This window comes from Dendrobates tinctorius, unplaced genomic scaffold (genome assembly GCF_039654945.1).
Source record: "Dendrobates tinctorius isolate UK_male_01 unplaced genomic scaffold, ASM3965494v1 ptg000009l, whole genome shotgun sequence".
NCBI classification, from domain to species: Eukaryota; Metazoa; Chordata; class Amphibia; order Anura; family Dendrobatidae; genus Dendrobates; species Dendrobates tinctorius.
In genome coordinates this window covers 13,370,519-13,394,616 of record NW_027361677.1, presented here as the reverse complement: position 1 = coordinate 13,394,616, position 24,098 = coordinate 13,370,519, and the positions used below count along the sequence as shown (strand labels likewise).

The 24,098-nt window shown below is 42.5% G+C and overlaps 1 protein-coding gene across 2 annotated transcripts in view; it reads left to right on the top strand.

Annotated features, from left to right (window-relative positions):
- CDH8 (cadherin 8) overlaps positions 1 to 24,098 on the top strand; it is a 473,060-nt gene that overhangs the window by 418,681 nt on the left and 30,281 nt on the right. Inside the window, exons 9-10 of one of the 2 annotated variants that reach the window (XM_073582899.1) lie at positions 10,708 to 10,829; positions 10,955 to 11,235. In XM_073582899.1, the coding sequence (XP_073439000.1) occupies positions 10,708 to 10,829; positions 10,955 to 11,146 (314 nt within the window). In that variant the 3' untranslated portion in view covers positions 11,147 to 11,235. Of the gene's footprint in view, positions 1 to 10,707; positions 10,830 to 10,954; positions 11,236 to 24,098 lie in introns of those variants that run through there. The other variant, XM_073582889.1, reaches the window with a different exon arrangement.

The following is a 24,098-nucleotide window of genomic DNA, read 5'->3' as shown; positions in this document are numbered from 1 at the left end:
TATACTAAGTACTCAAGTCGAGCCTGTCCCAGAGTCCATCCTGATTGATTCGAGCACTCAAGCAATATCGTGCTTGATAATCACTAATGGTCACACATGTTCTCTACTGCTTCATTCTCATGCAGTTTTTATGTGTCGTCTATAGGTGATCAATGATTATTAAGCAACACCTTTACAACAAAGGATAAGCACAGGATATACGGCTAAACAGCCACAATACATTTACACTGACTATAAATTATCTTTCCGCGCAGAAGTTTCCGTTCCTCCTCTACATTTCGAAGGTTAAACAGGCATTCAGATACTAACAACTTGCCAAAGCTCGAAGCCCATAATGGAGCAGTCAGAATGATTCATATTACATCGCATGTGTCCTGGAGTAGAACTATCAGATAAGACTTTTTTTTAAACATAATATTATTTCAAAAGTCTATTTATTGTAACGCTACGGTAAAATCAGCCTTGTGAAGTCCATCATCTGAAAGCAAAAATCAGCAATGAAACACTGATGGAGCTCATATATATTGTCAGATTTGTGGAAGAGTCAAAGATATTTTCTTTCAGATAAATAATAATTAATAGGGATGAGCGAACATGCTCGGTGATGCTCGGATGTGCTCGTTACTCAGTGAGCAGTAGCCGATGCTCGGCTTCAAACTCGAATACCTGTCCTGGATGTTTGGCACTTATTGCACAGCCAATAAGCATGCAGGGATTGATTGCCTAGGAAGGAAAAGAGAGATACAGGAGCAGGGAGAATGGCTGAATACAGGCTCTAGGCAGGGATTAGGGCTTTGCAGTCCGTTGCTAAATACAAGTGCTTTTCACAAAATTCCAATATCATCAAAAAGTTAATTTATTTCAGTGCTTCAATACAAAAGTGAAACTCAAAGAGAGAATCACCGACTTTTTTGCTGTGAATTTTTGCTATATTCGGCGATTAAATCAACGAATAAAATCAGTGAATAGTGCAAATTCGGTGATCGTGAGCCGAAATGAATATTGAAATATTCGCTCATCTCTAGTGAAGAGTCTATAGTTATGTGTGTATATCTACATATATACCACATAATACTGTTCAGCTGCTGCAGAATCTCAGTTTATATTGATTTATATCTACTTATATATCACATAATACAATTCAGCTGCTGCAGAACCTCAGTCTATAGTGATGTCTGGATGGATGTATGAGGACTAGATGGATGGATGAGGGAGGGATGGATGCACACAGCACATTATACTCCCCTATGTAGAAGGCTTTTTCTTCCTGATTCGTCCAGTTATTCCCCTGCTGCCTCGCACTGTGTGCTGAATGGGGAGGCTAGAGCAGGAAGCAAGAGGGGGAGGATCCGGCAGAGAATAGGGGGTGGTTACGACTAGTCTCTGCCAGACAGGAAAACTCTAGTCGGTTAGTGAGCAGCTCCTCCATAGTCAGGAGACAGCTGCTCACCAGTCTAAGTGTGATACCTAGGACACCATGCAGAATGCTGTCAACATTCTGCATCCTAGGTACATGCACAAATTATACAGAAAGCCCGGACAACCCCTTTAAATAAGTATTATTCTATGATAAACAGTACTGTCAATCAATTTATTTAGAATATAACTAATGATGATTTTAGGAAAATATCTGTTGAGACTAAAATAAACTCACAATTGCCTTGACTAGCAAAAAGTAATGTAATAATGAATCAGCAATGAAAATCTATGGTACTACAATATATGCCAAAAAAGTGTCTTTAGTTTATCCCTATGGATGTGTCGCTGGATATAACCCAAGTATCTTGTGGTTACAATAGACTAAATTTAATAAGGTCATCATAGATGTGCATGGTGAGCATCGTTTGGTTTAGCCCAGTCGTAGTGTTTTGAGGGTAGTGGTTGTAGAATTCACTCTATCATTCTACCATAGAACATTTCTCTCACCATATGTTGTTGATACAGCCATTTGACCAAGAGTGAATGAATGAGCAATGAGTTGGGATCAATATTGTATTTTTTTCATGGGGAAAATTTAATTTTTCTAGCTAAAATTTATTGCAAACTTGTAGAACTTCTGATTTTCCATTTGTTTCTGAAGTCGAAGGTGCACCTTTGAGGCTCACATTTCCAGTCTGAGTCAACAACATCAAAAACAGGAAGTGTGAAATTGGCTACATGTGCAGAATAAATAATTTTGCCTGCAGGGATTTGTTCACCTAGACAAGTGACTCAATAGAGGACTAGATAGATGTATGCATCACATTACGTATCAATTTGCCACAATTGCGAAATAACCAAAAAGGTGACATTACTCTTCCACTTCCAATAGCTTTTCTTTGGTTTATTTGTATATATATATATTTATATATATATATATATACACACACACACATATACAGTGGTGAAAAAGTATTTAGTGAGCCACCAATTGTGCAAGTTCTCCCACTTAAAAAGATGATTGAGGCCTGTAATTGACATCATAGGTAGACCACAACTATGAGCGTCAAAATGAGAAAACAAATCCAGAAAATCACCTTGTCTGACTTGGCAAGATTTATTTTGCAAATCATGGTGGAAAATAAGTATTTGGTCACCTAAAAACATGCAAGATTTCTGGCTCTCATAGACCTGTATAACTTCTTCTTCAAGAGGCTGTTGAAGGACAGTAGAAACAAAATTGTAGCCCTGCACCAGGCTGGGCAGACTGAATCTGCAATAGGGAAAAAGCTTGGTGTGATGAAATCAACTGTGGGAGCAATAATAAGAATATGGAAGACATACAAGACCACAGATAGTCTCCCTCGATCTGGAGCTCCACACAAGATCTCACCCCATGGGGTTAAAATGACCACAAGAATGGAGAGCAACAATCCAAGAACCCCACGGGAGGACTTAGTGCATAGACTGTGGACTGATGAGGCATAAGTTAAAGTTTTTGGAAGGTGTACGTTCCTGGTTTAGAAGTAACACAGCATTTCGGAAAAGGAACATCATACCAAGAGTAAAATAAGGTGGTGGTAGTGTGATGGTCTGGGACTATTTTACTGCTTTACAACCCGAGAGACTTGCTGTGGTAAATGGAACCATGAATTCTGCTGTCTACCAAAAAATCCTGAAGGAAAATGTCTGGCCATCTATTTGTGACCTCAAGCTGAAGCACCCTTGGGTTATGCAGCAGGGCAATGATCTAAAACACACCAGGAAGTCCACTTGTGAATGGCTTAAGGAAAACTAAATTAAGTCTTTGGAGTGGCCTAGTCAAAGTCCTGGCCTTAATCCGATTGAGATGCTGTGGCATGACATTAAAAAGGTGGTTCATGCTTGGAAACCCTCAAATGTTGCTGGATTACAACAATTATACAATGATGAGTGGGCCAAAATTGCTCCAGAGCATTGTAAAAGACTCATTGACAGTTATCGCAAACGCTTGATTGCAGTTGTTGCTGCTAAGGGTGGCCAAACCAGTTATTAGGTTTAGGGGCTTATCACATTTTCCCACAGGGCCCTGTAGGTTTGGATTTGTTTTTCCCTTAATAATATTTCCCTGTTATTGAACTTGGTTAGTACAACACTATTGAGACAGGTTATTTTGGGATTGCCGTTTTTATGAAGTTGTGTTCCTAGCTGCATAGGTGACTCCATTTTATGAACTCATCATATGAAAAAAGATATTTCAAACTTGATGACCCCCTTAAGAAATAATTTAGTGTGCCTGACAATTCATAAAAAAAGTTATGTAACGTGACTAAAGATGAGTAGATGTGAAAAAAAATCAATTTCGACAATTCATGCAGATTTTAAAGGCAAATTCAATTTGCTGTGACACTATTCTTTGGGAATATAATGCTCATTATTACGCTCTGGGTTCTCAACTCTCTTAGGCTACTTTCACACTTGCGTTTTTTTGCGCTGTGCTGCGTGCGCAGTGCAAACGCGCATAAAAAACGCATTTTCTTGTTTTTTGCAAAAAAAAAAACCCCGCATGCTTTTTTTGTGCTGAGGTGCGCATGACTATGTGCACATCAGAGCTCCCATAGACTTTAATGTGTTTTTGGGTGAATTTTGTACACATTGCGTGCGCATGCGTTTTTTTGAGACAGGTCGGACGCACAAAAAATGCAACAGGATGCATTTTGTGCGACCGGGCGCACACTACAAAAAAAACACATGCGCATACAAACGCGTACAAAAGCATGCCAATGCGCACCCATGTTAAGTATAGGAAAAAAAACGCATGCGCAAAAAAATGCAAGTGTGAAACCAGCCTTACTTGTCCTACCATCCCTGCTGCCCACTGTCCTTGGTCTTCTTGTTCTTGTTCCTCTTCTCCCACCTCTTCTTCCTTCCCTTCTTCTCCTCCTGCTTCTTATCCTTTGCCCTCTTCTCCTCCCCTTTCTTCTCCTCCTTCTTCTCTTTGTCCTCCTCCCTCTTCCCCTTGTTTCTACCTTGACAAGTCCTGATGACACTACACGCTGCGTGTCATCAGTAGGGCGAAGCGCTCTGTAACATCCTGTTGTTACAACATACGTCATGAAGACTGTCACACAGTGACATCCTTGACCTTGTCCAGCCAGAAGACCTGACCTCCAATGAAGAATCCAAAGAGATTGTGCTCAATTGTGGAAGAGGACAATAAATAAATCATGGAGGATCCGACAGCAGGCTGTGAGGGTGAAAGGAAAGATGTGACTGTTAATTTTTTTCAACTATTTGTTATTTGTCTGGTCTTCTGAGGTTCAGCAATCTGGTGGCCACTAAGAGTGAACTGAAAAAAATATTATATTCTGGAGATTATTCAGAAGTACAAAAATTAAATTCTACTAAGTTAACTTCTCTTTTTTCTAAACATGACTCTTCCAAAAAAAAGTAACAAGAGGACTTGGTATTCAAATTGATAAGAAAACACCGTATGCACTACTTGGAGAGGTGCACAAGTAGAGTCCCACACCTTGTGTAAAGTAAGAAAGAAACTTGGCACTCAACTTCTGAATCAATGTAGTTGTATTTAATGCAGCCAAATTAAACAAAACGTTTCGGCCTCATGTGGCCTTCATCAGTTAGCAGACTGCTCAGAGATAGGAAAAGACCTTGGTCAATGAAACAGGTAGGGGAATGCATCCCATTTAAATGTGGCCGCTGGTGAGCAGCAGTAGGTCTGGGCACAATCCTTAAGGTACTGTCACACTTAGCGATGTACCAGCGATCCCGACCAGCGATATGACGCGGTCAGGATCGCTGGTACATCGCTAAGTGGTCGCTAGTGAGCTGCCACACAGGCAGATCTCACCAGCGACAGCGCTGGGGACGGGGGTCGCTACTTACCTGTCACACCAGGCAATCCTGCGTCCTCCCGCCCGGCTCCACGCTCGTCTCTCCACAGGAAGCGGACGACAAGAAGTGGTCCTGAACGTTCTCGCGCGATCAGCGATAACCAGCGGGGGAGCAGGTCGTAGGTAAGTATCACACACAGCGATATCGCTAGCAATATAGCTATAACGTCACTAGTTATAACGATATTCCTAGCGATACCGCTGTGTGTGACAGTACCTTTACAGACGTCAAAAGAGTGTGCGCATGCTGCCTGCAGCGACGCGGTTTCCACCGTTCGTCGGCCATCATGCGCACACTCTTGACGTCTGTAAGGATTGTGCCCACACCTACTGCTGCTCACCAGCGGCCGCATTTAAATAGGATATATTCCCCTACCTGTTTCATTGACCAAGGTCTTTTCCTATCTCTGAGCAGTCTGCTAACTGATGAAGGCCCCATGAGGCTGAAACGTTTTGTTTAATTTGGCTGCATTAAATACAACTGCGTTCGTTCAGAAGTTGAGTGCCAAGTTTCTTCTAATGTTATTCAAACTGAGCATGGCCTCACTACCTACAACCACTTCTGCTTCTCCCGGTTGATGGATTGTCCATACATGAATCAAAAAAACAACAATGATATAGCATGAAGACGCATATCAGGAAAGATGCTACACAACATATCAATAATCCAAAAATGAAATGTACTGTACAAGCCCGGGGAAAAAGTGATAGCATTATAGACCAAAGAGAGAGTAGACATTAATCAAACTCCATTTACGCTTCATAAATCAAAGCAGAAATATGTTTCGGCCATTACTATTGACATTTTGTGTCTTGTATTATGGAGAGGAAAGTCTCTAGCAGATTTTGTTTCTAGATGCAATTCCTTCGGTGAACAGGCCTTGGATCTAATCATTGAATGAATCATGACTAGGATCAAAAATGATCTGAATCACTCCTCTCTGTTTTAGCCAAGTATGTCAGAGGAAATTGCATTTAGGGGATTGATTTGATTGATAAAAGTGCGCTTGGGAATTAATCTCAGATCTGCCATGTTGTTTACTTACATTTTACAGGAAAAGGAAAAATATTAATCTGGTTTTGTAGTCATGTAGACATAGCGTGTGTTTGATATACTGCTACTGTGTACATGCATTATCCTGGTGGCCCAAGTTCTGGTTTAGATCTCAACATAAGAAAATAACCTGGTCAACAGTGTTCTTAAGGGAAATTGTATACTTAATTTACTGAACAGTTATTCCGGGAAAATTGGTGAGGTTTATACTTTTTTACACCCATATTGGCTTAGAAATTATTATTATTATTATTTATTGTTATAGCGCCATTTATTCCATGGCGCTTTACATGTGAGGAGGGGTATACATAAAAACAAGTACAATAATCTTAAACAATACAAGTCATAACTGGTACAGGAGGAGAGAGGACCCTGCCCGCGAGGGCTCACAATCTTCAAGGGATGGGTGATAATACAGTAGGCGAGGGTAGAGCTGGTCGTGCAGCGGTTTGGTCGATCGGTGGTTACTGCAGGTTATAGGCTTGTCGGAAGAGGTGGGTCTTCAGGCTCTTTTTGAAGGTTTTGATGGTAGGTGAGAGTCTGATATGTTGTGGTAGAGAGTTCCAGAGTAGGGGTGATGCGCGAGAGAAATCTTGTATGCGATTGTGGGAAGAGGAGATAAGAGGGGAGTAAAGAAGGAGATCTTGTGAGGATCAGAGGTTGCGTGCAGGAAAGTACCGGGAGACGAGGTCACAGATGTATGGAGGAGACAGGTTGTGGATTGCTTTGTATGTCATGTTTAGGGTTTTGTAATGGAGTCTCTGGGCAATTGGGAGCCAGTGAAGGGATTGACAGAGGGGAGAAGCTGGGGAACAGGTGGATTAGTCGGGCAGCAGAGTTTAGAATAGATTGGAGGGGTGCGAGAGTGTTTGAGGGGAGGCCACAGAGCATGAGGTTGCAGTAGTCAAGGCGAGAGATGATGAGGGCATGGACTAGGGTTTTTGCAGATTCTTGGGTGAGGAATGAACGGATGCGTGAAATATTTTTGAGTTGAAGTCGGCAGGAAGTGGAAAGGGTTTGGATATGTGGTTTGAAGGAGAGATCAGCGTCAAGGATTACTCCGAGGCAGCGAGCTTGTGGGACTGGGGAGAGTGGGCAGTCATTTACTGTAATTGATAGGTTCGTAGGGGGGGTCACGTGAGATGGGGGAAAGATGATGAATTCTGTTTTGTCCATGTTGAGTTTCAGATATCTAGTGGAGAAGAAGGATGAAATCTGTTTTCATCCTCTAGACAAACTACTGGAATGCTCTTTAAGTACTGCGCAAAGTTTTAGATAATATGCTGCAAAGACAGAATGCTTTCAAAATAGAAATATTCATAGTTTATTTTTATAAATTAGCAAGATGCATAGTGAATGAACAAAAGAGAAATCTAAACCTAATCAATATTTGGTGTGACCGCTATTTTGCCTTCATCAGTTCTTCTAGGTACACTTGTAGTTGCACACAGCTTTTGCGGAAACGTGGCAGGGAAGTTGTTCCAAACATCTTGGAGAAATAACCACAAATCTTCTGTTAGTATGGATTATCCCAGGAAAGAGGGAAAAGGTCGTGCTTTCTAAGTGCAGTAGGTTGGAGATAAATGTGGCAAAAAAATGAAATTGCTCAACTGTCAAGCACAGTATAGGAAAGACTAAGTGCAACATAAAGGGATAAGGGGAAGGGAACCCACATTAGGGAAGGGGGGAGTGGAGACCCCCAGGCAGATCTAACGTCACCCTGTCTGCACTAAGTGTCCCTATATAGGTTTCGAACCTATCGCCCAGCAGGGTACCTAACCACTGCCGAACCTTCATGATAAGCCCTGCATAGTGAAGGACAGGATAGACACTAGTCAATCCCCACAACCACTAATAACATATGGGATACACAAACAAGGGGAACACTTAGCTTGAGTAGACTCAGAGAGAGAAACACAAACGTCCTCCAAACACCAAGAGAAGATAGCTGACTGCTATAGCTTCAAGCCTCATCAGGGAAATGGAAATATCATGGGCAACTTCCAGCAGCGAGCTGGGAGTTATAAACACCCGATCCCAGGTGTGTCTATTAGAGTAGAAGGAAGGTTGCCACTGGGTCCTAGAGTCAGAGGAACCAGGAAGAAGTCTGCAAAGCAAACTGCTGAGATCTTCTGCAGTTAGATGCAGTGCGACAGTCTGCAGTCTCTGAGACACCCGTGACATCAACTCCATATGCATATATACAGTCATAGTGGAAAGTGCTTTCATTTTCTGGAGCAATTTCAAGTTTGCCAGTACTTTTGACCATGGATGTATTGGGAGGATGAGGGGGTGCAGCCAACCTGGTGTGCTGTTGCGATATCCTCAAGAAAGGATTCCAGCGGAGTACAATCCAAAGTGAAAAATCCAAGTGCTCAGTGCTCCCAATCAGTCAAGTTCCAAATATTCAACAGGAATGAATACAAATGATTGAAAATGCATTAAAACCACAATGTGTTTTGGCTCTGACCAGCCTTCTTCAGATGTTCTTTCCTGTAAACATTTGAAATTTTATTGGTTGGGAGCGCTGAGCACTTATATTTTTCATCTTGGATCACAAATCTTCTTTGGATGTTGGCTTGCGCAAATACTCTTCATTATCTAAAGCCAAAAAAAGGGTTAAAAGTATTTTTGTAAGCCTACTTCCACAGAAGATCTGTAGATAGTTCTCCGAGATGTTTGGGACAACCCTTCTGCCAAAACCTGTGCAAGTGCACCTAGCATAATTGATGAAGGTAAAGGGTATTCATATCAAATATCAATTTGTTTAAAATTTCTCGTTTGTTCATTCGCTTTGTATCTTGTTAATTAATAAAAATAAACTAATAAATACCTCTTTTTTTAAAACATTCTTTCGTTACAGGATTTTTTTTCATACATGCCTAAAACTTTTTCACAGTGCTATATATGTTGGACTTTGTATCTGCTACAAAATAAGAATGAATGATACACGCCTTTAAATGATTTATCCAACCTTAGTAGGTTATTGCCTAATAACAGGATAGATGATAATCTGCTGATTATTGGGGGGTCTTACTTTGAACTCCCATGATCCAAAAAATGGGACCATAAACTGCCCCTTATAATAGAGTGCTGACTGAAAATGCATTGTCTATGTGACTGGTGGAGATAGTTGACCACAGCTTTCGGCTTTCTCTGTCAGTCCCGTAGAGAATCAATGGAGTAGTGTCACAAATTCGTGATCGCTGTTCTATTCCAATGGTCAGTCGGGATTACTAGAGGTCTCAGTGATGGAACCTCCGGAAATCAGCAAGTCATCATTTAACATGTGGATAGGTGATAGTTTTCTAAGATGGAACTGACTTTTTGATGTCCTCCTTGAAAACCAGGGGCAACCTCACTAAACTCTCAGGCATGACTCATACATCCTGTTATGCAACATTCATACCGATGAGACCAGTACAACTAAGACTTAAGAATTTGTAAAAAAGTCATCCAACCACGACAAGGTGACCCAATTGGGACAGTAGCTAACTCTTGAAGTTCACCTCACTTCTCATCAGCAGACAGCCAAATATATAATGGCAGTGAGTGATCTGAGTCACGCATCCGTGGAAAGCAACATATCAACAATTGGACATCCCAAAAAAGGGGAGTCTGTGCCCCTTCACCATGCTACTCTCAAATCACATAGCAAAAAAGCTGCTGAAAGATTGTCCTTAAAGTGTTGTCCACTACTGGAAAAACAGTTTTGAATATCCCTAGGCAAATAAAAAAGCATGCTTACCTCTTCAACTGGCGCCGTTCCTCTGCCCCGAGCACTGTATCACCCGACAGCACTGCAGCCCATCAACGGCTGCCGATAGGCTGCAGCACTCTGGTGGCATAAACAATGTGATGAGATTGCCAGGCGACGTCGCTTCAGTAGGTTATCATGATTTTTTTTTATTTCTTTGTTTTCAGATAGTTCCATGCTTTTCACGGGGGCAAGAATTAGATTAAAAAAATATATAAAATTTGAAAACGTACCATTTTGTTAAGTAGCCACCTATTTTGACACATAGGTCAAAATGGCAAATAAAATTGGATTTATGTAAAGGAGCGAAAACAAATGAAATTCATTCATGGTTCTAAGAAAGCTCATAAGTAGCAGAAAATAAATATCACTGTACATTGCCTTCTTCGTTCCTTAAAGGTCTCCGCCTGCTCTTTCGCGACTTCATTAAAGATCTACGTAGTGAACGTGAAATATTGGCTCGTTTTATTCTTGCACTCTTGATAACTAAAACCAAAGATCACGTGTTTGATTCCAGTTTATATAATGTCCTTTTAACATTAGCAGCTCAACATTTTATTGTTCTTTTTTATTTTTTACTATAGGAAACCACAGTCAAATATCACGAGTACAAGTTGCCATCAAGGTTCTTGATGTTAATGATAACGCTCCGGAATTTGCAACGGATTACGAAGCTTTTCTGTGCGAGAACGGTAAACCTGGACAGGTGAGGGAATAATCCGGTCATGGAAAATGAATATCGTGATCAGTATAAATTTATGACGACCTTTGACACTCTCAGTGCTGGAATTAATGTGTCGCATGGATTTATGTCTTTTTACATCAATTAAGGAATTTGCTTTCAAGACCTGGTGGGGGCATCACAACACATTAGGAGACCCGAATCAGAGGAAAATAAAACAACCGGACTCCTTATCTATGAACTGGTCCAATATTTATGTTTCTCCCTCTCCCATATTGATAGTTCTGCTTCACGTCACTTGTCTTATCTATTGCATTTTTTCTGTGTTGTATTGTGCATAAATATGTGACTCTTCAGATTTTGTATTAGTCTATGCCTGATGAAGAGACCTGAGTAGTCTCGAAAGCTTGCAATGTGTTACCATCTTTTCAGTTAGCCATTAAAAGGTATCAACCACTGAGGACTCTCAATTCTGAATATTTTTCTATCGTGATCAGTATGTTTCTATTTTACTCATTTATCTTTGTGTTGCTCCTTTATACCCTATTGCTTGCTCTACTTTGAGCTAACCTTAAAGCCTATGGAGAGGTTTGACAAGGAAAATAGGATTTTACATACTAAGTTTAAGATGCAATTTTGTTTTTTTTTCCCTTCATTCACACATGATTCGAGTTTCTGCTTTTTCTCTTGTGGGAATATCTCTCCCAAGAATATAAGCTGAATAGGAGGTCTTTGTGTGTCCAGGGAGGGAGTGTCTCTCCTAGTAATATAGGCTGGATTGGAGGTCTGTGTGTATCTGTAAGGAAGAAGACCGGGCAGTGGGTTTCTGACAGTGCACCGGGTCCGGAATTGCTGGGGCCGCACCTCTTGTTGCAAGGGGGAAGGAAATTGAGGACGGAGACCCATGACCTGCAGAGAGGGGGCGTGGTGAGTCACGGAAGTATAATGGGTTTTGAGCCGAAGAGAGGAGAGCAAGTGAGGACCGTGGCCAGACTGTGAGGAGCGATAGGCCTCAGAGTAGAGATCCTGGATGAGTGCGGCAAGAACTCTCAAGTACCGGCGGGCATGCAGAGAAACGCACACTGAGTAGAGGGTTACGCAAGACTTAGCAGCTGAATTGACTAGGGGCTCAGCGGGCAAAACCGGTGACTGCCCGCTGCCACCAGGAGTCAGACCGTTTGTTATGCGGGAAGCCGGTAGACTCAGCACTGGCCTCAGTCAGCAGCAAACAGCCATTGGACTCAGAGAGAAGCGAACAACCGAGTCACGATAAGTGACACTGAATTACTGAATTAGGCTAGTTTCACACTAGGGTTTATTCCATGCAGCTAAGCCCCGCCCCCTGCCGGCTCCCTGCCCGCCCCATCCGGTCATCGCCGCCTACTATCGCACATGGACGCTTGTGATCTGCGCACCCTATCTTTAGCATAGAGTGCGCAGATCATGCGCTGGCCGTGCACTAGTAGGATTTTGGCGTGCGCTGCGCACTTTAGTAGGCAGCGATGACCGGATGGGGCGGGCAGGGAGCAGCAGGGGGCAGGGCTTAGCAGCGCCGTGCGCTTCGTGGAATAAACGCTAGTGTGAAACTAGCCTAATTCAGTAATTAGCCCCCCCTCTGATGTTACAATCAAATATTTCTATCCTGCAATTGTGAGTTCTTCATGTGCATTCCTCCTTTTCCATAGCATGTGTTTTCTTCCCTCCATGAGTCTATACATGCTTTCTCCTCTCTGCACACTGTGCAGATCTGTGTATAACACCCACTCTGATGTTATGTCTAACACTAAGAAAATGGTAAAAATGAGCAACGAGACTCATCAGAAAGGAGCAGGAGCTAGATTTGTAACATTTTTCTAAATGCACTCATAAAGAACTTATGGACAGAACATTTTTAAATAAGACAATTTTTAAAATCATCTTTGCATTTAGAAAGCAGAAGAAAATTAAAGAAGAAATTTCACCTAGTCTTCATGGGAAATCAAAGTTGAAAGACTTCCACCTGTCAATGGGACATGATAAAAGCTATGGATATAAGTTAAATATCACTTGTTACAGTTCCCAGCGCCAACTTACCAAATTTGACAGGGGGATAGTTGAAGGTCAGAAATGTTGCATATTGCAAACTGAATATTCTCTCATAATTGAGGATTTGGGGAGAAAAGATATCACCAATGCTTAGGGTATATTCAGAGGGGTGTATTGGCATATTGCAGATTTTTGGGAGACGCGAGTCCGGCAATTAATTTTAATGCAAATCTTCTTCAAAACTTAGATTTGCCATCGATTTATGCTGGTAATATTCTTAACGTGCCGCAGACTAAAATCTCCTACACATTGCTGCTGCTATAAATCTGGTTAGAAAATTTCCAGCACATTCACTACATGTGGGCATAACCTTAAAATTCGGAACTGTCCCTTCCTGAAAGGGAACTGTCAGCAGGTTTTTGCGATGTAATCTGAGAGCACCATAATGTAGGAGTTGAGACGCTGATTCAGCAATGTGTCCACTTACTAGGCTGTGTGTTGCTGTTTCATTAAAAAGGTATTTTATCAGCAGGAGATTATCACTACAGGACTAGGTGTCTCGTGCTTCCTGGTCCAACTACACCCCCAAAACTGATTGGCAGCTTTTTGTCACTATACAGCACAGTACACAGAAAGCAGCCAATCAGTGGTGTGGGCGTAGTTACACAGAGCTCGGTATTCCAAGCTCTGATAGATCAGCAGCAGAGAAAACAATGATTCTATCACAGCTGCTGCACCCATCACTAGAATCAGGATTTCTGTCCATACAGTTGTGGCCAAAAGTATTGACACCTCTGCAATTCTGTCAGATAATACTCAGATTCTTCCTGAAAATTATTGCAAACACAAATTCTTTGGTATTATTATCTTCATTTAATTTGTCTTAAGTGAAAAAAAACACAAAAGAGAATGAAGCAAAAAGCAAAACATTGATTATTTCACACAAAACTCCAAAAATGGGCCAGACAAAAGTATTGGCGCCCTCAGCCTAATACTTGGTTGCACAACCTTTAGCCAAAATAACTGCAACCAACCACTTCCGGTAACCATCAACGAGTTTCTTACAATGCTCTGCTGGAATTTTAGACCATTCTTCTTTGGCAAACTGCTCCAGGTCCCCGATATTAGAAGGGTGCCTTCTCCAAACTGCCATTTTTAGATCTCTCCACAGGTGTTCTATGGGATTCAGGTCTGGACTCATTGCTGGCCACCTTAGAAGTCTCCAGTGCTTTCTCTCAAACCATTTTCTAGTGCTTTTTGAAGTGTGTTTTGGGTCATTGTCCTGCTGGATGACCCATGACCTCTGAGGGAGACCCAGCTTTCTCACACTGGTCCCTACATTATGCTGCAAAATTTGTTGGTAGTCTTCAGACTTCATAATGCCATTCACACGGTCAAGCAGTCCAGTGCCAGAGGCAGCAAAGCAACCCCAAAACATCAGGGAACCTCCGCCATGTTTGACTGTAGGGACCGTGTTCTTTTCTTTGAATGCCTCTTTTTTTCTCCTGTAAACTCTATGTTGATGCCTTTGCCCAAAAAGCTTTACTTTTGTCTCATCTGACCAGAGAACATTCTTCCAAAACGTTTTAGGCTGTTTCAGGTAAGTTTTGGCAAACTCTAGCCTGGCTATTTTATGTCTCGGGGTAAGAAGTGGGGTCTTCCTGGGTCTCCTACCTTACAGTCCCTTTTCATTCAGACACCGACGGATGGTACGGGTTGACACTGTTGTACCCTCGGACTGCAGGGCAGCTTGAACTTGTTTGGATGTTAGTCGAGGTTCTTTATCCAACATCCGCACAATCTTGTGTTGAAATCTCTTGTCAATTTTTCTTTTCCGGCCACATCTAGGGAGGTTAGCCACAGTGCCATGGGCTTTAAACTTCTTGACAACACTGCGCACGGTAGACACAGGAACATTCAGGTCTTTGGAGATGGACTTGTAGCCTTGAGATTGCTCATGCTTCCTCACAATTTGGTTTCTTAAGTCCTCAGACAGTTCTTTGGTCTTCTTTCTTTTCTCCATGCTCAATGTGGTACACACAAGGACACAGGACAGAGGTTGAGTCAACTTTAATCCATGTCAACTGGCTGCAAGTGTGATTTAGTTATTGCCAACACCTGTTAGGTGCCACAGGTAAGTTACAGGTGCTGTTAATTACACAAATTAGAGAAGCATCACATGATTTTTCGAACAGTGCCAATACTTTTGTCCACCCTCTTTTTTATGTTTGGTGTGGAATTATATCCAATTTGGCTTTAGGACAATTCTTTTTGTGTTTTTTCATTTAAGACAAATTAAATGAAGATAATAATAACAAAGAATTTGTGTTTGCAATCATTTTCAGGAAGAAACTGAGTATTATCTGACAGAATTGCAGGGGTGTCAATACTTTTGGCCACAACTGTACATCATGCTGCTGTCAGATTACATATCAAAAATCTTCTGACAGATTCCCTTTAAATTTGTTTTCTCCTTTTATGTTACCCCTGTCTACCGGGAGCAGTTTTTTCCAAGTGCATACTGTGCTTTGATCTCCCTTTCCCAATCCAGCATTTCTGATCACCGATGTTGCTACTGGGTTCTGTTATTGTCTGCTGCACTGCAGCCAATCAATGGGATCAACGGCTCTGCTTGAGTTAATGTCACATCCACTGAATTCATGATTGGCTGCAGCTCCATTGACATGACATCAGCGTTGCAGACGCTAAGAAACATTGAACCATTGGCAGACACTCAGTGTTGGTCAAATGGAGGCTGAGTACAGCATAGCCTATGGAGTGGGGTTGTCCGAAACCAGAAAACACCCATTCATCTTTAGTCTCCCCAGACTATTCCATATTAGCAGGTAAAGACTGACTGGGGCTGAAATTCAGTCCTGGTATTTGAAATCGCACAGGCCCATGCTGTCCCCGCCCCCACGAACCAGATGGGATATATAACTAATATTACCCTGGATGGAGGAAAGGAAGATTTTCTACAAGACCAATATTTCTAATGATACCCGTGGCCTGCTGGGGTAAGTGACGGAGTCAGCGACTCTCTGCTCCATCACAACACAAGTATGGGTATCTTGAGAACACGGATTCTGTTAAGAACTTAGCAGAAAAGGCGGCCCATGACCAGACAGGCCTTTCTGGGATTTGCCAGAATTGCCAGATGGCCAGTCCGGCCCTGCATATTAGAATATTCTTAGTACATTTTCGGGTTATCCACCTCTTAAGATTACTAGCACATCTCCAGTCCATGGATTCAGAGAAGCCAAGTTGTCCATGTTAATAGATGTATCGACAGTAGCAGCAATTAATGATCGATAAATTCCAGGTTGTAGGCAAACACTCAAATAAAAATCCACAGAGTGAAGAAAACCATGAATTTCCCGGAACGTACTAATTATTACAATGCAGAAGACAAAGCCAAATGCAATAAAAATATCTATGAAATCATCATCTTTGCAGGTGACTCAATTGTGTCCTAATTAGCAGCATTAATTGTGCGCTATTATGATTACGCTTGTCATTTTAGACAGCTCACGCCTTGTACAGCGGATGACAGGCTTTCCCTTTTAAGAACCCCACATATAGTTGGTTTCCTGTGGCGGTAAGGCTGAACTTGACAAATAAGAGAAAAATAAGTAATTTGAAAGAAGGTATCGAACATTCACCCTTCCGTAGCCATTGTCTTGTGACATCCAATCACTTGAACTTTTCCCAAAGTACCGTACTCTCCTTTTTGCATATTTCATGTGACAGCATCATTATTTTTTGGCAAATCTATATCGCTGCATTAAATTGTTCTATTTAATTTGTATATATTTTTTTTTTTACTGTGAAAGTAAATATTCATAAAAGTTATAAAACCTTTCCGAAACATAAGGTCTATTCTATTGACCGTGCCGGATGAAGTAACATTATTGATGATATTTTTCGTGTTTGTTATCTCGACTCTCGGGAACACGAGTTCGGAATTTTTTCGATCAAGTGCTCGAGTGGTTTTGCATGTGGTATGGGCGTAAACAGAAAGACGCATTGTGAGAATACAATTATTGATCATTACTGTCGCTAAATGTATAATTGGTGCAACCTCATTGCCCCTAGAAAACTGTGCCCAAAATTCACATCATAGTATCGGAATCTTTCTAGCTTCGTGTCATGCATTGCCTATGTCAACATTTTTGCACTTCTTGCACTTTATGGTCATTTCTTCCTTGAAGTGATCTGAATTGATATTGGATTAATGGCATGAGTTAACTGAACTGTATTGCACAGTGATTGCTCTTGTGCTTTTTCACCAACTTTTTGTAACTCATTCATAACATATTGGCAGCTATTGTCTCGATACCATGCATAATGTTTGATTCTGGGCAATTTATATTTTGGACATGATTGAAAAGGATTCTGGTTGGCAGAGTGAATTTATTCTTTTTGGTGCTTTTCTTATTTGTGGAAATAAAGCTGGTGTAGGGAGCTTGAAGTTGCCTAAATACCTTAAAAGTCTTTTGACCTCAACAATAAATTATTCGTCAACTTCTCATTGGGTACAGCTTGGCTGAATGCGTTACCTTTCGGTGGGATACTTTTCTTATTTTCGGAGATCCAGCTGGTGTAGGGAGCATGAAGTTGCCTATACACCTTAGAAGTCATTCGACCTCAACTCTCAGTCATTCATCAACTATTGATTGGGTACTGCTTGGCAGAAAGTGTTACCTTTCGGTGGGATACTTTTCTTATTTTGAGAGATAAAGCTGGTGTAGGGAGCTTGAAGTTGCCTACACACTTTAGATGTCTTCGGCCTCAACTCTCAGTCATTCGTCAACTATTGATTGGGTACTACTTGGCTGACTGAGTTACCTTTCGGTGGGATACTTTTCTTATTTTGAGAGATAAAGCTGGTGTAGGGAGCTTGAAGTTGCCTACACACTTTAGATGTCTTCGGCCTCAACTCTCAGTCATTCGTCAACTATTGATTGGGTACTACTTGGCTGACTGAGTTACCTTTCGGTGGAATACTTTTCTTATTTTCAGAGTTACAGCTCGTGTAGGGAGCTGGAAATTGCCCATACACCTTAGATGTCTTTCTGCCTGAACACTCAGTCATTAGTCAACTAACGATTGGGTACTGCTTGGCTGAATGCGTTACCTTTCGGTGGGGTACTTGTCTTGTTTTTGGAGACACAGCTGGTGTAGGGAGCTTGAAGTTTTCTATATACCTTAGATGTCTTTCAGCCTCAACACTCAGTCATTCATCAACTTATGATTGGGTACTGCTTGACTGAATGAGTTACCTTTTCGTGGGATACTTTTCTTCTTTGTGGAGATACAGCTCATGTATAGAGTTTGAAAGTCCCCATAAAACTTAGATGGCTTTTAGCCCAATGCTCAGTCATTTGTGAACTCTCTCTTCTGAGATAGCCAAGTGTTCACATTTTCTCTTTGGGGAAAGAGGAATAAGTGGCTTACCTACCAGGAGAACAGTAGGATTTGGCATTTGAATTCAATTTGTCCAGTCGTTATCTACCCCAAAATAATTGTTGGGGAGAATCAGGAGGTCTCTGTATTCATTAGATCATTGTCCAATCCCCCTGAAATTGTCATGTATGTGGGAGCCTTAGAAATCTTTTCCTAGGGAGCATTACCTGTAAGACCCCCTAAGCTAACAAGGCTATTGGTCAGGATAGCCAAAAAGAATCTGTCAGCAAGAGCTTATACCACAAATTATTTATGTGTGCATGTAGCACTTTCAAAGAGAAGTTTGGAAATATCATTAAATGACCAGTCCATTCTCCCATAACTGAGAAATCATCATATGAATTGATAAGCTGATGAGGCTGCAGATCTGAAGCCTATGTCATGTCATCTTTTTTCCTCCTCCCTGTACCAGATCTTTCTCTTTGATTGATGGCTCCTTTGCATGAATGCACAGAATAGAGGCTGACAGTCAGGAAGGAGGCAGTACTGGGTTTGGAACAGCGCTGGGGTGACGGAGGCTTCAGGTCTACAGACTCATTTACATATCAATTTGACCTCCTGGCGCCATAATATGCACACTCCTGTTGTGACTTCTCTTTCTGGGCTCCCTCTGATGGTTAATGAAGGTAGTGGAGCTGGTCAGATTGACAGAGGTGTTGCGAGTTCTCTTTCTAGGCTCCCTCTGATGGTTACTGGAGGTAGTGGAGCTGGTCATACTGACAGAGGCTTGCCACCTGATAATGACGACTGGAGATCTGGGATTTCTGACTGGAGTATTTAAGACAGCTGACTTCCTTCAATCCCTGCTGGTGATTTTCTTCCTGTGGCTTCTGAGGTCTGATGTCTCCTGCTCTGTTCCTGCATGGTTCAGCTAAGTGGTTCATTTGCCAATCTTTTTGCATTTGATCTGGTTTTGTCTATCTCTGCTTTGTGCAGGACACCTTACTCCTGCTGGGGCTGTGCTGGAACACCACCCATATGTTACTGCTTGTGTCAGTTTGTTCTGTCCCCTGTTATATTGGTCTTTTTTTGCTTTGCTTTCAGTATATACCAGAGTGCTGATATAGTGGGGGTGAAGTCGTGTGACTTCAGTGTTTGAGCATCAGACGTGTTGGAGCTTTCAGGGTTTTTTGCGTGATTGCAGACAGTGTTTTTCCTTTCATGTCCTGTCTAGTCAGTCTGGGCCCCATCATTTGCTCAGTCTATTTTTCTGCCTGTGTTTGTGTTTTCATCTTGTCTCACCGACAATATATGTTTGGGGGCTATCTATTCCTTTGGGGTCTGCTCTGGGGCAGTTTAGATTTCACCTTTCTTGTTTTAGGCTGAGTTAGCTCTCTGGCTGTGCAGAGGCGTCTAGGGCATCGTAGGTACGCTCCAGGGCTACTGCTAGTTGTGTGGATAGGATCAGGGGTCTGCAATCCGCTTAGTTACCAACCTCTCTGGTTTTCTGGTGGCTTAGCCTGGTCCTGCTATCCTCCTCGGTGACCCATTCATAACACACTCCCCTTCCTTTTTACAGAGACCTATAAGTGTTCTGAACTATTAATATCTATTACACTGTTATGTTTAATAGATATTCTGCATGTCTAGTTATTTTGTTGTGGATAATCCATAAAGACCATACATCCGAAATCTTATTTCTCTGCTATTTTGACAATTATGATGATCTTTCCTACCTACTAACTTCCTACCTATTATCATCAGCTATAATATTCGTGAATTTCCTGGAACCTACTAATTTTTACAATGCAGTACATGCCATACATATGGTCAGGCTACTGAATTGTGTTTGACCATGGTTATGAGAGGACGTTTTAAAGCTAGTAGCTTCCCCTAGAGGATGACGATGAAGTTGAGAGCCATAGGTGGTGTTTGTCTTAGGGTGAATTTGTCTAATCCTTAAATCTTTAACAATAGACAAACAATGAGCCTCAAAGAGTTAAAGGAGTATACTTTAGAGATAAAACTGTATTCCAGTCTAAAGTTGGACAAAATTCAGAAGGCTTATTTACAGGGCTGAGCAGACTAGTGGAAGTTCGGGTTCTCGTACCCTACCTAAAGTTTATTCCAAAGTTCGGTTCAGGTGCCAGAACTGTACCCACACATGAACCAGAACCTTTGCCCCATTTAAAACAATTTGGACCTGGACTTTTGAGCTTAAAACAAAAAATATCTCTGTCTGCAATGAACTTCCCTCGAAACTCTGAAAATTGCCATGGACTTCCGGAAGAAGTCCATGCTTGGAGTTTTAGCACCAGACTTAGGCTACTTTCACACATCAGGTTTTCGGCGTCAGGCGCGATCCAGCGTCGTGCCGGAATGCCGGATCCGGCAAATGTTTTGTAAAACCTGATGTGCCGGATCCGGTTTTCTGCCGGATCCGTCTTGTTCTTGACAGACAAAACCGGATCCGTCTCATCCGGTTCATCCGTTTTTCTATCCGTTTTTCGACGGATTACGCCGGATCCGGTTTTTAAAATTGACCCTTGTGGCCTTCCGAACGGGATTGGCTACTGGAAAACTATATATAGCATGTTCCTACAGCCCTTCTTTGACAGGTTGTAGAGAAGAAAGAGCAGGTTGGAGAGAAGAGCAAGTTACTGGCGAAGATGGATGTTGTCATTGGAAATATTACCACTAGAAGTTCTGTGACGGTTTCAGGGACAATTTTCCACTATACTTTGTCACCTCAAGGCAGAGTACACTGGGATGACAGAGTGTGAAAGATTTGTGCCCTAACCAAACTTGTGTACCTTCTGGACCAACAGTATATACCTTTGCCAACCAAAGTTGGCTATCTTGTCATGGTCTTACTATTTTTACCTTTAGGCCACAGGTGTGTACCTGGTTGTGTTTTATGCAAAGTATTTCACCTTTTAACAAAAGTTGTGTACATTGGTAGGAAATCACCAACAATAAACACAACTTTTTAGGTGAAATACTTTGCTTCAAACACAACCAGGAACACAACTGTGGCAAAAAGCTAAAATTTACCCACAGTTATATACCTGGTTTTGAATACCTTTTTACCTTTGAAATACCCTGTATTTAACCTTTTTTTTAAACATAGTTCGCCGCAGAAAGAAATGACAGACAACCATTGTGAAACGATAATTTAACTTTTATTTAAAATTTTTTTTTTTTGTAAAATGTTTTTAAAGTGCAAAAAACTTTTTTAATAAAGGTTTTAAACCCAATGGGCATTTTTATTACAAAAAACACACATTACAAATCTGTGTACTGTGGGGTGGAAATACTGCTGGAGGGGCTGCGGGACACTTCGACACTGGGTGTGTGGAGAGAGGACTGGGATAGTGGTGGGGAAGGAACAGTTAGAGGTGAAGGTGTGGAAAAAGCTACAGAATGGGTGGACATGTGGGAGGCAGAAGAGGTGGTGGGCGGTTGAGTGGAGGGTTGGGCAGGGACTGTAGGAGCAGATGATGTTGATGGAAAGTTGTGTGGGGAAGGAGTTTGGTACGGGGAAGGAGTTTGGTACGGGGAAGGAGTTTGGTACGGGGCAGGTTGCTGGAAGTGGGGAGATGTCTGGTACTGGGCAGGTTGCTGGTACTGGTGAGGTTGCTGGTATGTAATAGGAGGGGGAGGATGGAAAGTGGCTGGAGGGGGTGCAGATGTAATAGGAGGGGGAGGATGGAAAGTGGCTGGAGGGGGTGCAGATGTAATAGGAGGGGGAGGATGGAAAGTGGCTGGAGGGGGTGCAGGTGGAGGAACTACAGTGGTGGGAGGTGGAGGTTGGGAGGTAACCTGCTGTAGAGCACCGTGGCACGAATGCATTACATGCATCTGCTGGGTAGGAGATAATGTTGCCATGCGCTCCACAACAGACCTGAAAAAGGTGTGGTTTGGCGAAGATCTTGCTTCTGAATGCATGGTTTGCAGAAGTGTCTTCACCTCCAGAATGCTGGAGTTGATCTGCTGAAAGCCTGCGGAGATTTGCTCTGACAAGACTTTTAGACAGTTCTGGAAAGATGCATTCAGATGCAAGAACTCTTGCGCATAACTCTTTTCCTGACCCCTCTGCCGCTGCCGCCCAGTACCCGCAGGTGTACTAGAGGTGGCAGGGGCAGAAGGGTGGGGTAAAGGGAAAGCGATCTCCTCACCAGCAGCTTCATGTAATGTAGGCGGCCACGATGCTCCTGTGCTGGTGGATGGGACAGATGGGTCGAATGTGTGGGAAGGCTGGGAAGGTGCAGATGTACCGGGGCGGTCGAAGTGTCCCTCGGTGCCGGTCTCCTCAGGGATCGCCTCAGAAGGGTCCAATCGTGCAGGCTCCCGAGTGATGCTCACCGTGCTGTGGAATAAAGAGAAAAAAAAACAATTAAAATACTGACATGGTATGGCCCTGGCTGAAAAAAAAAAAGTTACATCTAACATTTTTTTCACATGTGGTGTGTAATATTTACCTTCTGGTGAGCATTGTTTCCCGGAGGAACGACAGGGCTTGTGCGTACTTGTACTTGCTCCTGCGTCCTCCAGATCCACTCGGGGCCCGCATCTCTTTATTGAACTCCTTCTTGAAACGATCCCTCACAGACCGCCACCGATTCACAATTCTGTTCCCTGAAACGAGAAAGGAGTGGTTAGTATACAACATCAGTGTTTCACAAACTCCAGTCCTCATGGTCCCCAGGGGTCATGTTTTCAGGATTTCCATAGTAAATAGAAATCCTGAACACATGATCCGTGGGAACCACGAGGACTGGAGTTCGGGAAACACTGGTTTACATCAAGCAACCGGTACTGTATATACTTACGCTCTTTAATCTGGGCCCGAACATCGAGGTCCTCCCAGCGGCCCACAAGGAGCGAACAGATTTCCTCCCAGAGTCGTCGGGTAACGATCAGGTCAGCGTGGCGGCGGTCAGCCATATTCCAGAGCGGCTCCCTTTCTCTGACGAGATCGATGAGGCGGTCCACATCAATCCCTCCATCCTCACCGTCAGAGTCGGGAGCACGCTGTGAAGGCTGTTAAAGAAAAAGACAAAAATAACATAATTAGCCTCCACAAAAGAAATGAAATAAAAAGTGCAAAAAAACAAAGCAAAAATATTTATACTTACACGCTGGTGACCGCCGCGTTGCTGTCGCCGACGACCCTGGGAGGCACTGCGAGGACCTCTTGGCCGAGCACCAGATTGGGAAGACTAGAGAAGAAAACAAAAAATGTTATGTCTTTGGATGTAGGCATTTGTTTGCTGTGTGTGGTCTGCAGAACATTGTTTTCTATGTGTTGTGTGTAGTGTGATGTTGTGTTTCTGCGTTTGATGCAAAAAACTTACCAATTGTGAGCCCACTCCAGGTGTCTGTCCACCCCTTCCTTCTTCTTCTGGGAGCTCCTCTTCATCTTGTGATTCCTGTTTTGAAATAAAAGGCAATGAATAGACATATATTACAGAGATGATGGATTTTGGAAATAAAAACTTACCGTCAAATGCTGATGATGCGAGGGAGGGCTCCCAGAAGAAGATGTGCTGTCCTGTTGATGGCCAGACTCCATGGCTGTGGGTATTGCTGCTGCTGTTGCTGCTGCCAGTGATGCCATTTCTGCTGCTGCTGCTGCATCTCTTTGGCGGCTGTTGAATAAAGAGAAACAAAGGGCCAATGAATATCTTGATATTCCATGGCCCTAGTTTGGAGGAATGGGGGATTTGATAATTACCGTCTCTCATCTGCTGCTGGACTCCCCTCCTCAGCATGTTCCATTTGCTGCTCCATTTTGGGTGGTGCTGATGGTGCTGCTGCTGCAGATGTCTGCTGCCTTCTCCTGCTCCTGGTTCTTGGCTT